This window comes from Diabrotica virgifera, chromosome 4, assembly GCF_917563875.1.
Source record: "Diabrotica virgifera virgifera chromosome 4, PGI_DIABVI_V3a".
Lineage (NCBI taxonomy): Eukaryota > Metazoa > Arthropoda > Insecta > Coleoptera > Chrysomelidae > Diabrotica > Diabrotica virgifera.
In genome coordinates this window covers 162,523,321-162,535,736 of record NC_065446.1, presented here as the reverse complement: position 1 = coordinate 162,535,736, position 12,416 = coordinate 162,523,321, and the positions used below count along the sequence as shown (strand labels likewise).

General features: G+C 34.3%; 1 protein-coding gene across 1 annotated transcript in view; it reads left to right on the top strand.

The window, feature by feature from the left end:
* Window positions 1-11,165, top strand: part of LOC114336768 (dynein axonemal heavy chain 10) — an 863,661-nt gene extending 852,496 nt beyond the window's left edge. The window contains exons 63-64 of the mRNA XM_050648469.1: window positions 8,215-8,394; window positions 10,754-11,165. Coding sequence (XP_050504426.1) covers window positions 8,215-8,394; window positions 10,754-11,050 — 477 coding nt within the window. The 3' untranslated portion in view covers window positions 11,051-11,165. The remainder of the gene's footprint in view (window positions 1-8,214; window positions 8,395-10,753) is intronic.
* The last annotated feature ends 1,251 nt before the right edge of the window (window positions 11,166-12,416 follow it).

Sequence of the window (12,416 nt, the reverse complement as noted above, 5' to 3'; positions counted from 1 at the left end):
CTTACTGGGGAAACCTTACTGGTTAAAAACACGCGCTAAGTACACTAACTCCAAAGTGGTGTGGAAATGTGTGCGCATATTATGACGATTACAACTTTTTGAATCGTTGTATCTCAAAAACGGTGGCTCTTAGGAAGAAAAGTAAAGTAAAGTTAGGTAAAAAAAGACATTTTTATAGATAATTAACTAATCTACATTTTTTGAAAGTAATTTTATGATAAAACTTACCGTTTCGCTAAAAATCACTAAAAACTATATTTGGTGACCTTTGACCCCGCGTAAATTTTTTAGCTCGGGTCGGATTTAGGAGGACTTTTAGATTTCATTTATGATGGTACATTGAACAATCCTGCCAATTTTGAGCTTGATGGTAATTTTTTAACCTCGGATGTGTAAGTTGACCGGAGTATATATTTTGTAAACATTTTGTTTTTTGAATGTCCATGATATCTTTAAAAACGAAGAAAATAGACGGTTTTATTCTTTAATATCAGGTTTTCTGGCTGAATTGCTAATAGTCTAAGAGCTAGTGAACCCTCCGACTAACGGTCTTCCTGTAAGGCTAGAAATTTGTACAGTGATAATGCATAGCACACCAAGGGTAAAAACCATGACCTGGCAGGCATCAGCCCTGCACGTGTATCTACCAGGTGAATCTAACAGTGCATAGTTTAGGGGAAAAATAAACTTTCTCCTGTAAAATTTAAATTTAAGTATGTGTTTGAGTAAGTCATTTAGAACAAATGTGTACAATGACAGACGATTCTGAACAGCATAACACCTTGCCAGGCGAGGGGAAAGATTAGGGGCTTTTCCTAAAATTATTGTTTTTGCATCTACAAAGTTTTTTTAGGTTTTCGAATCATTCCAAACAGAAAAGGTCTTAAGAGATTTTTCTCTTAGGTTAATAGTTTTTATAATATAAGCGATTAAAAATTTTGAAAATTGTGAAATCGGCCATTTTTAACCCTAAATCGGAGATTAAACTAAAAATTTCAATGTTGCCAAGGTAGGTAGATATTCTTTAAACATTGATTGATGAGATGCCGAAGAGTTTTTTGCAATACAATATCGAAAACCCCTTTGTTTTTTAATTGCTAATCAAGCGGGCGCGACAGTGTAGGATGAGTGAGGACGTTTGAGTTTGCATAAATTCATTATCTCGAGAATGGGCAAATCTGAAGAGAAATCCTCAGACAGGTCGATTTTTATTCTTAAATTAGGAGTTTTTGGCATATATATAATACTAGTGACGTCATCCATCTGGGCGTGATGACGGAATCGATGATTTTTTTAAATGAGAGTAGGGGTTGTGTGATAGCTAATTTGAAAGGTTATTTAATTTTCTATTCAGTAATATAAACATTATCATAATTAAAAAAACGAAGTAGTTTCAATCCTAATAGTAAATTATTAATATTGAAAATATTACTAAAAGATTTTTAAATTGAAAAACTTATTGGTACACTTCCCTGGTGACACCTCCAAGACTTCTACAATTTGCAAGTCAAATGGATGCTGCAGTGAAGACGAGAGGGAAGGAATTCTACACTATGCAATTCACATCCCCCGTCTGCAGCTGGTAAAGTTCCAACGGAAAAAATGCACCTAGTTACTCTACGGAGTAATACGACTATAAAATAAAAATGTATACCATTTTTATTCAGTTGCAATGCGAAGGCAAAACAGTCCTACTTTTCAATTAGAATACGGAGTGCAGTCTAGTCCCTTGAACCGCGATTTTCGGCTCTTATTGGAGCCTTCATCGGAAGGAACGTAGGCACTGTTCTCCATATTTTAACTGATTCGTATCGAGAGGTTTTCCCACCCATTGCAACTGAAGTGATGATAGTAGGTGGCTAGCGCCATCTGGCATTGAAAAATGAAGTAGTTTTCAATCCTAATAGTAAATTATTAATATTGAAAATATTACTAAAAGATTTTTAAATTGAAAAACTTATTGGTACACTTCCCTGGTGACACCTCCAAGACTTCTACAATTTGCAAGTCAAATGGATGCTGCAGTGAAGACGAGAGGGAAGGAATTCTACACTATGCAATTCACATCCCCCGTCTGCAGCTGGTAAAGTTCCAACGGAAAAATGCACCTAGTTACTCTACGGAGTAATACGACTATAAAATAAAAATGTATACCATTTTTATTTAGTTGCAATGCGAAGGCAAAACAATCCTGCTTTTCAATTAGAATGCACTCCGTATTCTAATTGAAAAGTAGGATTGTTTTGCCTTCGCATTGCAACTGAATAAAAATGGTATACATTTTTATTTTATAGTCGTATTACTCCGTAGAGTAACTAGGTGCATTTTTCCGTTGGAACTTTACCAGCTGCAGACGGGGGATGTGAATTGCATAGTGTAGAATTCCTTCCCTCTCGTCTTCACTGCAGCATCCATTTGACTTGCAAATTGTAGAAGTCTTGGAGGTGTCACCAGGGAAATGTACCAATAAGTTTTTCAATTTAAAAATCTTTTAGTAATATTTTCAATATTAATAATTTACTATTAGGATTGAAAACTACTTCGTTTTTCAATGCCAGATGGCGCTAGCCACCTACTATCATCACTTCAGTTGCAATGGGTGGGAAAACCTCTCGATACGAATCAGTTAAAATATGGAGAACAGTGCCTACGTTCCTTCCGATGAAGGCTCCAATAAGAGCCGAAAATCGCGGTTCAAGGGACTGGACTGCACTCCGTATTCTAATTGAAAAGTAGGATTGTTTGGCCTTCGCATTGCTACTGAATAAAAATGGTATACATTTTATTATCATAATTATTTATACAGTGTGTACAAAAAAATTTTATTAAATTAATTTAGACAAAAAGAAGAAAAAATGTTTTTGTATACCCTGTATAAATAATTATGTTAATGTTTATATTACTGAATAGCGAATTAAATATTCTTTTAAATGAGCTATCACACAACCCCTGCTCTCATTTAAAAGAATCATCGATTACGTCATCACGCCCAGATGGATGACGTCACTACTATTATATTTATGCCAAAAAATCTTAATTTAAGAATAAAAATCGACCCGTTCGAGGATTTTTCTTCAGATTTGTCCATTCTCGAGATACTGAATTTATGCAAACTCAAACTCACTCCTCACTTATATGCTTTTTTTCATGAGGATCTTTCAGTGCGTCACAGTTTTTCGATTTCTTTCTAACGAATTAAATTGCATGTGACAGAAAAAAACTCACGTCGGTGATTACATTTCGCCGGTGACGTTTATAACATTTATTCTATTTGTCAATAGATGGCGCTATAATCGAAAAAAAAAATTATTTAAAAATTTATATAATATATCTACGAGTATAATCTGTACAATTTATAAGACTATACAAATTAAAGAAAATACCATTTTATAAATGCAATAAACAATATTGATTTGTTTTTATGCCAAATTGCAAATAAAATGTGACAACTGTCAGATATAACTAAAATGGCATGTCACTAAAATGTATATTATCACGGACTTATGCCATACCTTTTTTCCTTGCCTTTTTCCTTGCCTTTTTTTCTATCATTTGTGACGCACTGAAAAATGCTCATGAAAAGAAGCATACTACAGTGTCGCGCCCGCTTGATTAGCAATTAAAAAACAAAGGGGTTTTCGATATTGTATTGCAAAAAACTCTTCGGGATTTGATCAATCAATGTTTAAAGAATATCTACCTACCTTGGCAACATTGAAATTTTAAGTTAAATCTCCGATTTAGGCCGATTTCGCAGTTTTCGATTTTTTAAAAAATCGGCCGATTTTTTAAAAATGGCCGATTTCGCAGTTTTCTAAATTTTTATTCGCTTATATAACAAAAACTATTAACCTTAGAGAAAAATCACTAAAGACCTTTTCTGTTTGGAATGATTCAAAAATCCTAAAGGAAACTTTGTTCGATGAAAAAAAAAAATTATTTTAGGAAAAACCCCTAATCTTTCCCCTCGCCTGGCAAGGTGTTATGCTGTTCAGAATCGTCTGTCATTGTACACATTTCTTCTAAATGACTTACTCAAACACATACTTAAATTTTAATTTTACAGGAGAAAGTTTATTTTCCCCCTAAACTATGCACTGTTAGATTCACCTGGTAGATACACGTGCAGGGCTGATGCCTGCTAGGTCATGGTTTTTACCCTTGGTGTGCTATGAATTATCACTGTACAAATTTCTAGCCTTACAGGAAGACCGTTAGTCGGAGGGTTTACTAGCTCTTAGACTATTAGCAATTCAGCCAGAAAACCTGATATTAAAGAATAAAACCGTCTATTTTCTTCGTTTTTAAAGATATCATGGACATTCAGAAAACAAAATGTTTACAAAATATATACTCCGTTCAACTTACACATCCGAGGTTAAAAAATTACCATCAAGCTCAAAATTGGCATGATTGTTCAATGTACCATCATAAATGAAATCTAAAAAGTCCTCCTAAATCCGACCCGAGCTAAAAAATTTACGCGGGGTCAAAGGTCACCAAATATAGTTTTTAGTGATTTTCAGCGAAACGGTAAGTTTGATCATAAAATTAGTTCCAAAAAATGTAGATTAGTTAATTATCTATAAAAATGTTTTTTTATACTAACTTTACTTTTTTTCCTAAGAGCCACCGTTTTTGAGATACAACGATTCAAAAAGTTGTAATAGTCATAATATGCGCACACATTTCCACACCACCTTGGAGGTAGTGTACTTAGCGCGTGTTTTTAACCAGTAAGGTTTCCCCAGTAAGCCTATTCCACGGATTTGTTATGATTCTGTATAATTTGAATCTATTGAATAATAATAATTGTCAAGAGTTAAAATTGATAAAAGTTATGAAAAAAGCGGTAAAAATTAAAAAAAAGAGCAATTTATTTAGCTGGTTCATAATTTTTTAATACTTCTGCTTCCTCTTCTTGTTCTTCTTCTTCTTCTTCTTCACCTTCTACTTCTTCTTCTTGTTGTTCATCCTGGGCGCAAGTAAATTGCCCCAATAATGACACATCGTATGACTTCTCGATAGAATCAAATGAATCCTCAATTGTTGGTGATTCAACATTGGAGCACGACCGGTTTTGACAAATTAGTTCATGCTACCGAACAAAACAGTCCAACTTTTTTGCAACCACATTTAGCGCTACATCCCTTTTTACAGTTGCAAAAGATTGTGTGGAGGAGTTTTTCCGGCGCAGGTGGGAGTAAAGTTTGAATTGGTTCTATCGACTAATTTCCATCCCCAGTCTTTTGGAGCTGATAACCAAGCCACATTTGAACTTGGTAATATACCCGAAAAAGATGTTGATGAGTAGCCGCTGAGGTTGGAGGAAGACAAGATAATTGCACTTGTTTTTTATTCCGAGTATTTTTAAAGAAACATGCATATCGAAACTTATCTACGCACGTAATTTTTTTAGGTGCTCCATACATAGAGAGAAGAAAGCTAATTCCGTTGGAAATAACTTCTTGTGGAGTTGAATCAGTTTATTTTAAACTTCAGCACATTCAAGTAATATAGGTTTAACACGTATTATCACTCCGGAGTAGTACTCAGGACTAATTAATACCTCGAGGGTGTCATCTATCTGAAGGATTTCGCCACCCAGGAAGATAAATGTGTAACCTGCATAATAGTAAACAAACTAAATTTTCGTAAAGTTTATTGTATATTGAAATGTTTATTAGTACTTCGCAATAAACATTTTGCCTAGAAAATTGGCTTTCATTATTATGTTCAAACCCTTCTGAGAAAACAATGGGTAGGGTGATTAGATTAGCCGACGTACCGATAGAACGTGTTTGTTCCTACAAAACCCATCTTTACAAATTGAATAAGACGCATAAGTAAGAAGAATTATTACAACTTAATACTTTGTCATATCAATTTATTATTTTTGTTGGGAGTAAGCCGTAAAATTAAAATAATATTCTTATCATTTTCGGGTTACATTCACTTTGTAAAGATTTTTTTGTTGGTACTGTTATATAATACAGCTTATACAGTTGAGTCCGCGAGTCTTTACCCGTGCGTCATTAATACCTGGCGCGATAAAACACATACTTTTTATCTAACATCATTCTCTTCCACGCATGAAACTCATGACAAACCAGCTGCCGTTTGTTATTAAGTAAAAACACATGTTATTTTTATGAACCATCTAGACTCAGTGCATTGAAAAGAGATAGGTACAAAAAAAGACGATTCGGTATGTTTTCATATTTTAAGCACAATTTTTTGACGTTTCTGCTTTGTTTACATTTGTGGCTGTCAGTCAGTTGAATTTTTTGCGGTTTTTGTCGAATTTTTGCGTTTTGAAGTTTCTTTATATTACACAAACAGTTGTTTTCACAACTAATTTTATATTGGGCTTTGAAATTTTAAAGTAAATAATTATATTTTGGTAATTAATATTTAAAACATACAAAAATATATTTAAAACGTCATTCACACAGTAAAGAAATGAATGTGTTTAGATTTCCGTCAAAGTGAATAAAATAACAAAAATAAAATATGTTATTAAATTTTTTTATAAATTGTTTATTTATTTATTAATCAATAATAATAAAAGAATTTATTAAGCTACTTCAAATGTAGCTGTAGTTCTGCACAAAAATTTTGAAGCAAAATTAACATTTGACATTCTATATATTTGATAACGTCAAATTTTATAATAAAACCCGTAATCGGAACAGTAGCCACTTTCTGTCAGCTGTTGTTGCGTGAAATAGATTTCCGACTTATTTCGTATGCTTTAAATGATGACGCACGGGTAAAGACTCGCGGACTCAACTGTACATTGCATCCCAAAGTAGACCGCAAGCTGTATAGTAGAAACATTATCATATTTATAATATCTTATATTATTATGTGTAATATAAGTTAAGTTGCCGATAGAATAATATGTTTACTTGTATTACAGCTTCAATGATGTATTATATACGTGGTTTACTAATACATATTATATTATGACGATTAGAACTCTTTCAACTCTTTGAATCGTTGTATCTCAAAAATGGTGGCTCTTACGAAAAAAAGTATTAAGATATTTTTTATAGATAATTATCTAACCTACATTTTTTGTTAGAACTAATTTTATGATAAAACTTACCGTTTCGCTGAAAATCGCTAAAAACCATATTTGGTGATCTTTGACCCCGCGTAAATTTTTTAGCTCTGGTCGGATTTATGAGGACTTTTTAGATTTCATTTATGATGGTATTTTGAAGAATCCTGACAATTTTCCGCTGGATAGTAATTATTGTAACTTCACTCTTATTTTTGAGTCTAACTAGACCGGTCTAATAATAGTACAACACGATTTTGATGTATACCCATTCTTGCACCTTGTTCTTCCTACAGGATGTCTCAAATTTACCATAAGAAAAATATTTCTTTTCTTCCACCCGGTATAAGCTCAAAATAGTTATTTATGAAACAGTTCGTGAAGTATGCTCTATGCACATGCACGCGATGTTTAGAGCACGAGCGGTGCGAGTGGTATACATCGCGTAAGTGCACAAAAAGTACTTCACACACAGTTACATAGAATATTTTATCTACGATAAACACATAAAAAAACTGCAACTCTTCGTCATTGGAATACATTTCTATTCAACAATTTTTAGAACTTGGACATTTAAAAGTTTAAACTTCTTTTAAACCACAAAACTGTCACATCTTTTGTTGTAATTTATTGCTCACATTTCATCACCATGACAACGCAAAAGTTAAGGATATTTGATTATATGAAAGTGTGTCAAAAAAAGTTCGAAAAAGTAAATTCCATTTAGAATACATTGTTACCTCACGCGCACTTTAAATCCTTCACGTACTGATATCTACAATGACAGTTTTCACAAACTTAAAACTTATACATATGAGATAGTTTCGATAAAATAGGTTTAAGTAAACATTTGCCCAACAGTGTAAATACGAAAGAATAATCTATAATAATAAAAAATAGCGGATTCCTTTCACGAGAAAATAAACTTTTAAAATGAGCACTATTTCTTTCGGTGCAAAATTTTTGCGGTTAAGTTTATATAGAATAATATAGTAAGAGTATCTTATTATTATTAGAATATTTATCCAGATTTTGTAGGCATTTAAAAAGTTTTAAATGAAAACTAAATGCGGGTTAGAATTTGTACAATTTGTAGAAATCGTAGAAGTTGAAAGTTCCATCTCAAAATAGAAATAACTTTGTTTCAGTCTACAACCGGTGAACCTACAGTACTCTGGATATCTGGTTTACACATTCCTGAAACTTATTTAGCTGCTTTGGTTCAAATATCTTGTCGATTACATAACTGGCCATTGGATAGATCTACCTTGTATACTTCTGTTACCGAACACGTAGATCCAGCTGATGTTGTTCTTCGACCCCAACAAGTAAGTCACTTTGATTGTCCTTTGATTGTTTGGTTATTAAAGAGTTCAATAGAAGTTGAAACACCACAAAAATTACCTTTCTAATCAAAACCAATTTATATCGTTATAGAAAATCTTTGTAAGGTTATAGCGACAAACAAGAATTATTGAATAAGTTGTTACTATACTCACCGGCGCGGCACGAAAAACGGGCACCCCTTTAATTTTTGATAACATTCTCGAATCACACATATTTTTTATTGTAACTTTTATCAACAATTGGCATGCTGATATAGGGTTTTAAGTATGTTTTAGGTAGGAAAATAAAAAAAACTTTTCTTTATACAAACTTACAAAAATGAGCATTACTACTATGGATAAAGCTGATGTTTTAGTTTACTTTCTCTCTATAATATTCGATGATACTCCCCTTTTTTGAGGCTCATATTCGTCCACTCCAAAGAAAATAGATCTGCGTTCTATCAGTCTAAGAGATAGAGCCGAAAAATCATCGTCATAAGTAATATGGAGTTTGGCATGTGAAATGTGCCTATTGTATATTGATAATTATGACCCCTTTCAGGCTCACCCCTCAGTGGATACAGGAAGTAGCAATAAGGGATGAAAGGGGAAAGTTAGTGTAGTCTTTAAAGGTTTTCACCTCCTATTTTGTTAAACATCCATCGATTTGCATGAAAATTGGTGACTAGTTAGAACATACCTCAGGAAATTTTTTTTTAATTTTTTTATTAACATCTAAGATTTTTTACAATCTGTTTTACAATGAAAACAATAAGTAAAATATTTTGTCTTTACAATGACAGAGAGCTGTAAGGTCCAGTGACCAAAGCATCACGACACACACACATTAGCTTGTTTACCGGTGAGATGCTCACATACACTGATACGCGAGCACGAAAACTAAAACTGGCACAGAACACAATGGCTGGACGCTGTTGAAATCGTAGCTTCCTCAGGAAATAAAAATGATTTGGTGTCAATTTGCACTTTTACCCTGGGGGTGGATACCACCCCTTCTCGGGGGTGAAAACGATTTTATTAAAAATAACCCCACAAATCGATAGAAGGACAAATTATAAGTAAAATTTGTTATATCATGTTATTAAAATAAATCAATACTTTTTGAGTTATTAAAGATCAAAGATTTGTGTGTTTAAGAGCACATGCGTGAAGTTACGGATGATAAAAACAACATATTAATTAACTGTATGTTACTAAAATATTATTTTTATATTATTTCGATATTATAAATTTAGCAAAAGTGTATTCGAATATGTCAAATGTACCCATTATTGGACACCCCCAGTTTCTGGACATATTCAGTTTATAATGAAAAAAAAATACAATTAAATATCGAAATAATATAAAAATAATATTTTACTAACATACAATTAATTAACATGTTCTTTTTATCATCCGTAACTTCACGCATATGCTCTTAAATAGACAAATCTTTGATCTTTAATAACTCAAAAAGTATTGATTTATTTTAATGACATGATATAACAAATTTTACTAAAAATTTGCCCCTCTATCGATTTGTGGGGTTATTTTTAATAAAATAGTTTTCACCCGCGGGAAGGGGTGGTATTCACCACCAGGGTAAAAGTGCAAGTGACACCAAATCAGTTTTGTTTCTTGAGGTATGCTCTAACTAGTCACCAATTTTCATGCAAATCGATGGAGGTTTAACAAAATAGGAGGTGAAAACCTTTAATGACCGCACTAACTTTCCCCTTTCATCCCTTATTGCTACTTCCTGTATCCAATGAGGTGTCAGCCTGAAAGGGGTCATAATTGTCAATATACAATGGACACATTTCACAGGAAAAACTCCATATTACTTGTGACGATGATTTTTCGGCTCTAGCTCTACGTCTATATGAGTTTTTGGCCCAAACTAAATTTTATTTCATCGATCGCTTCGTTCGATCCGATGAAAACGATCCACAAAGAGCCTCTCTCCGCTGCCAGAACGCTACGTCTAGAGGCATAGGCGTATCTAAGAGAATTCTTAAGGGATCAGTTTGTAACTGCTGCAACCTTTGACATCAGTAAACAGAAATATCCTAGTAACAATTGAAAGTACGTAACCTTCGTATAAGACCGAACTCAGTATAAAATGATACCTTACTTTAACATTGTTGAGATTTTCTAACCATATCTGGAAAATGTCAATTTAAAAGATGTTCCTCTAAAAGATAAATTTGTAAAAAGGAACCAGAAAAAAATCAATATATCAGAGTAATTTCATTGGAAATTATAAGGGAGCCCGCTTTTCGTGCCGGTGAGTGTATTAATATAAAAAAAGATCGCTAAGATGTGACAGATAGAGCTTACAATAGGTGAACTTTTTTAGGGAAATTGCCTTGTCCACGGACTTTACCTGGAAGGAGCTTCCTGGGATGTCGAAAACAATTATCTAAAACAATCAGCACCCAAGGTATTGATCGAGAAGCTACCAGTTTTGGCAGTAGTCCCCATCGAAGCCTACAGACTTAAGTTGCAGAATACTTTCAGAACACCTGTCTATACCACTTCCCAACGAAGAAACGCTATGGGTGTAGGTTTAGTTTTCGAAGCTGACTTAAGAACCACTGACCATATTAGCCACTGGGTACTACAAGGAGTTTGTTTAACATTAAACACAGACTGATTTAGGTTTACAATATATTTTTTACTTTTTTATTTACATATTTGAATACTAATGTTAAATATTTGAATATTAACAATAAATCAAAAATAAATACATAAATGATTATAAAATAAAATGTTGTTTATATTTGCTTACAAAATAATCATGCAGACCGGTTCTGATAACCACACCGTATATTGTGTTATTGACTGCTGTAAATAAATCTGTGTTCTGACAAGAAGTATGGAAGGGCGGCTCATAAATATAACATAATATACTAATTGTCCTCTTCTTCTAAAGGTTCCTATCTTTTGGAGAAATTAGTGATCGCAGACCGCATTGAACCATCTTATTCTATTCACAGCAGCTCGAAATAGATCAGTTCACGTAAGACCAGTCCACTTCCTAAGATTGACCAGTCAGGATATACGTCCAGGGCCTCTCTTGCCCGGTCAGCCCACCCGCGGGAGGGTTGCGCCGGACGGTCGCTTCACCGGCCGGTCTGGCGTGAGGCTCTTGCGGGAGGGGGGAGCCAAGGAGGCCGCCAAACAACTCATGGAATGCACGCGAAAAGTGCCAAAGGGAAGTTAAGAGAGTAAGGTCGGCGGGTCAGATATGCACGCTAAGTGCGGTTCCAGACCCGTTGGCTGGAGAAAGAGGGGGTGAGTTTAGTCGGCAGGCAGCCTCGGCACGCGGTGAAGCGTGTCGGACTGAATCCGACACACCTGGGACACTTTCCCAGACGGTCTTTTGAAGATTCTCACCTCCAAAAAAGGGCCTCTCTTGCCCTCAATCTTGCCGTGCAGAATCAACTGTAGAAATCGGTATTTATTATTACGCATAATGTGGCCGAAGTAAACCAACTTTTTGCTCTTTACGGTGTTAATAATTTCTTTGTCTTTTCTTAGCCTTTGGAGAATAGTTATGTTAGTTGTGTGGTGTATATATGAGACCGTCAACATACGACGGTAGCACCACAACGCCTCTAATTGTTTTATGGCATCTTCTGTAAGCAAGCCCTTCTTCTCCACTGGGCACACTGGGCACGTGTCCAGGGCCGCGCGATCGATTGGGCCCCCTAGTCTCTACTCGATTACTAAAACATAACCGTACTGATTATCTAAGCACAGAAAAAATATATCTATGTGAAATATAATATTTAAAATAAAAAAATATAAAAAATGTACATTTCAGATACTATGATATGCAGGTAATAGAGCTGGAGAGGGAGAGATTTGATTACTTCGAATCGTCCGCCAACGAAAAATATCAGGAATCTGACTATAAAGACCCATTCCCGGCGCTAGGCGATAAGATTCCGACTGCACAACTTGCATAGGCTCCCTTCGATTTTTTTCAAATTAGTAGTTTGTATAACACCAGCAGA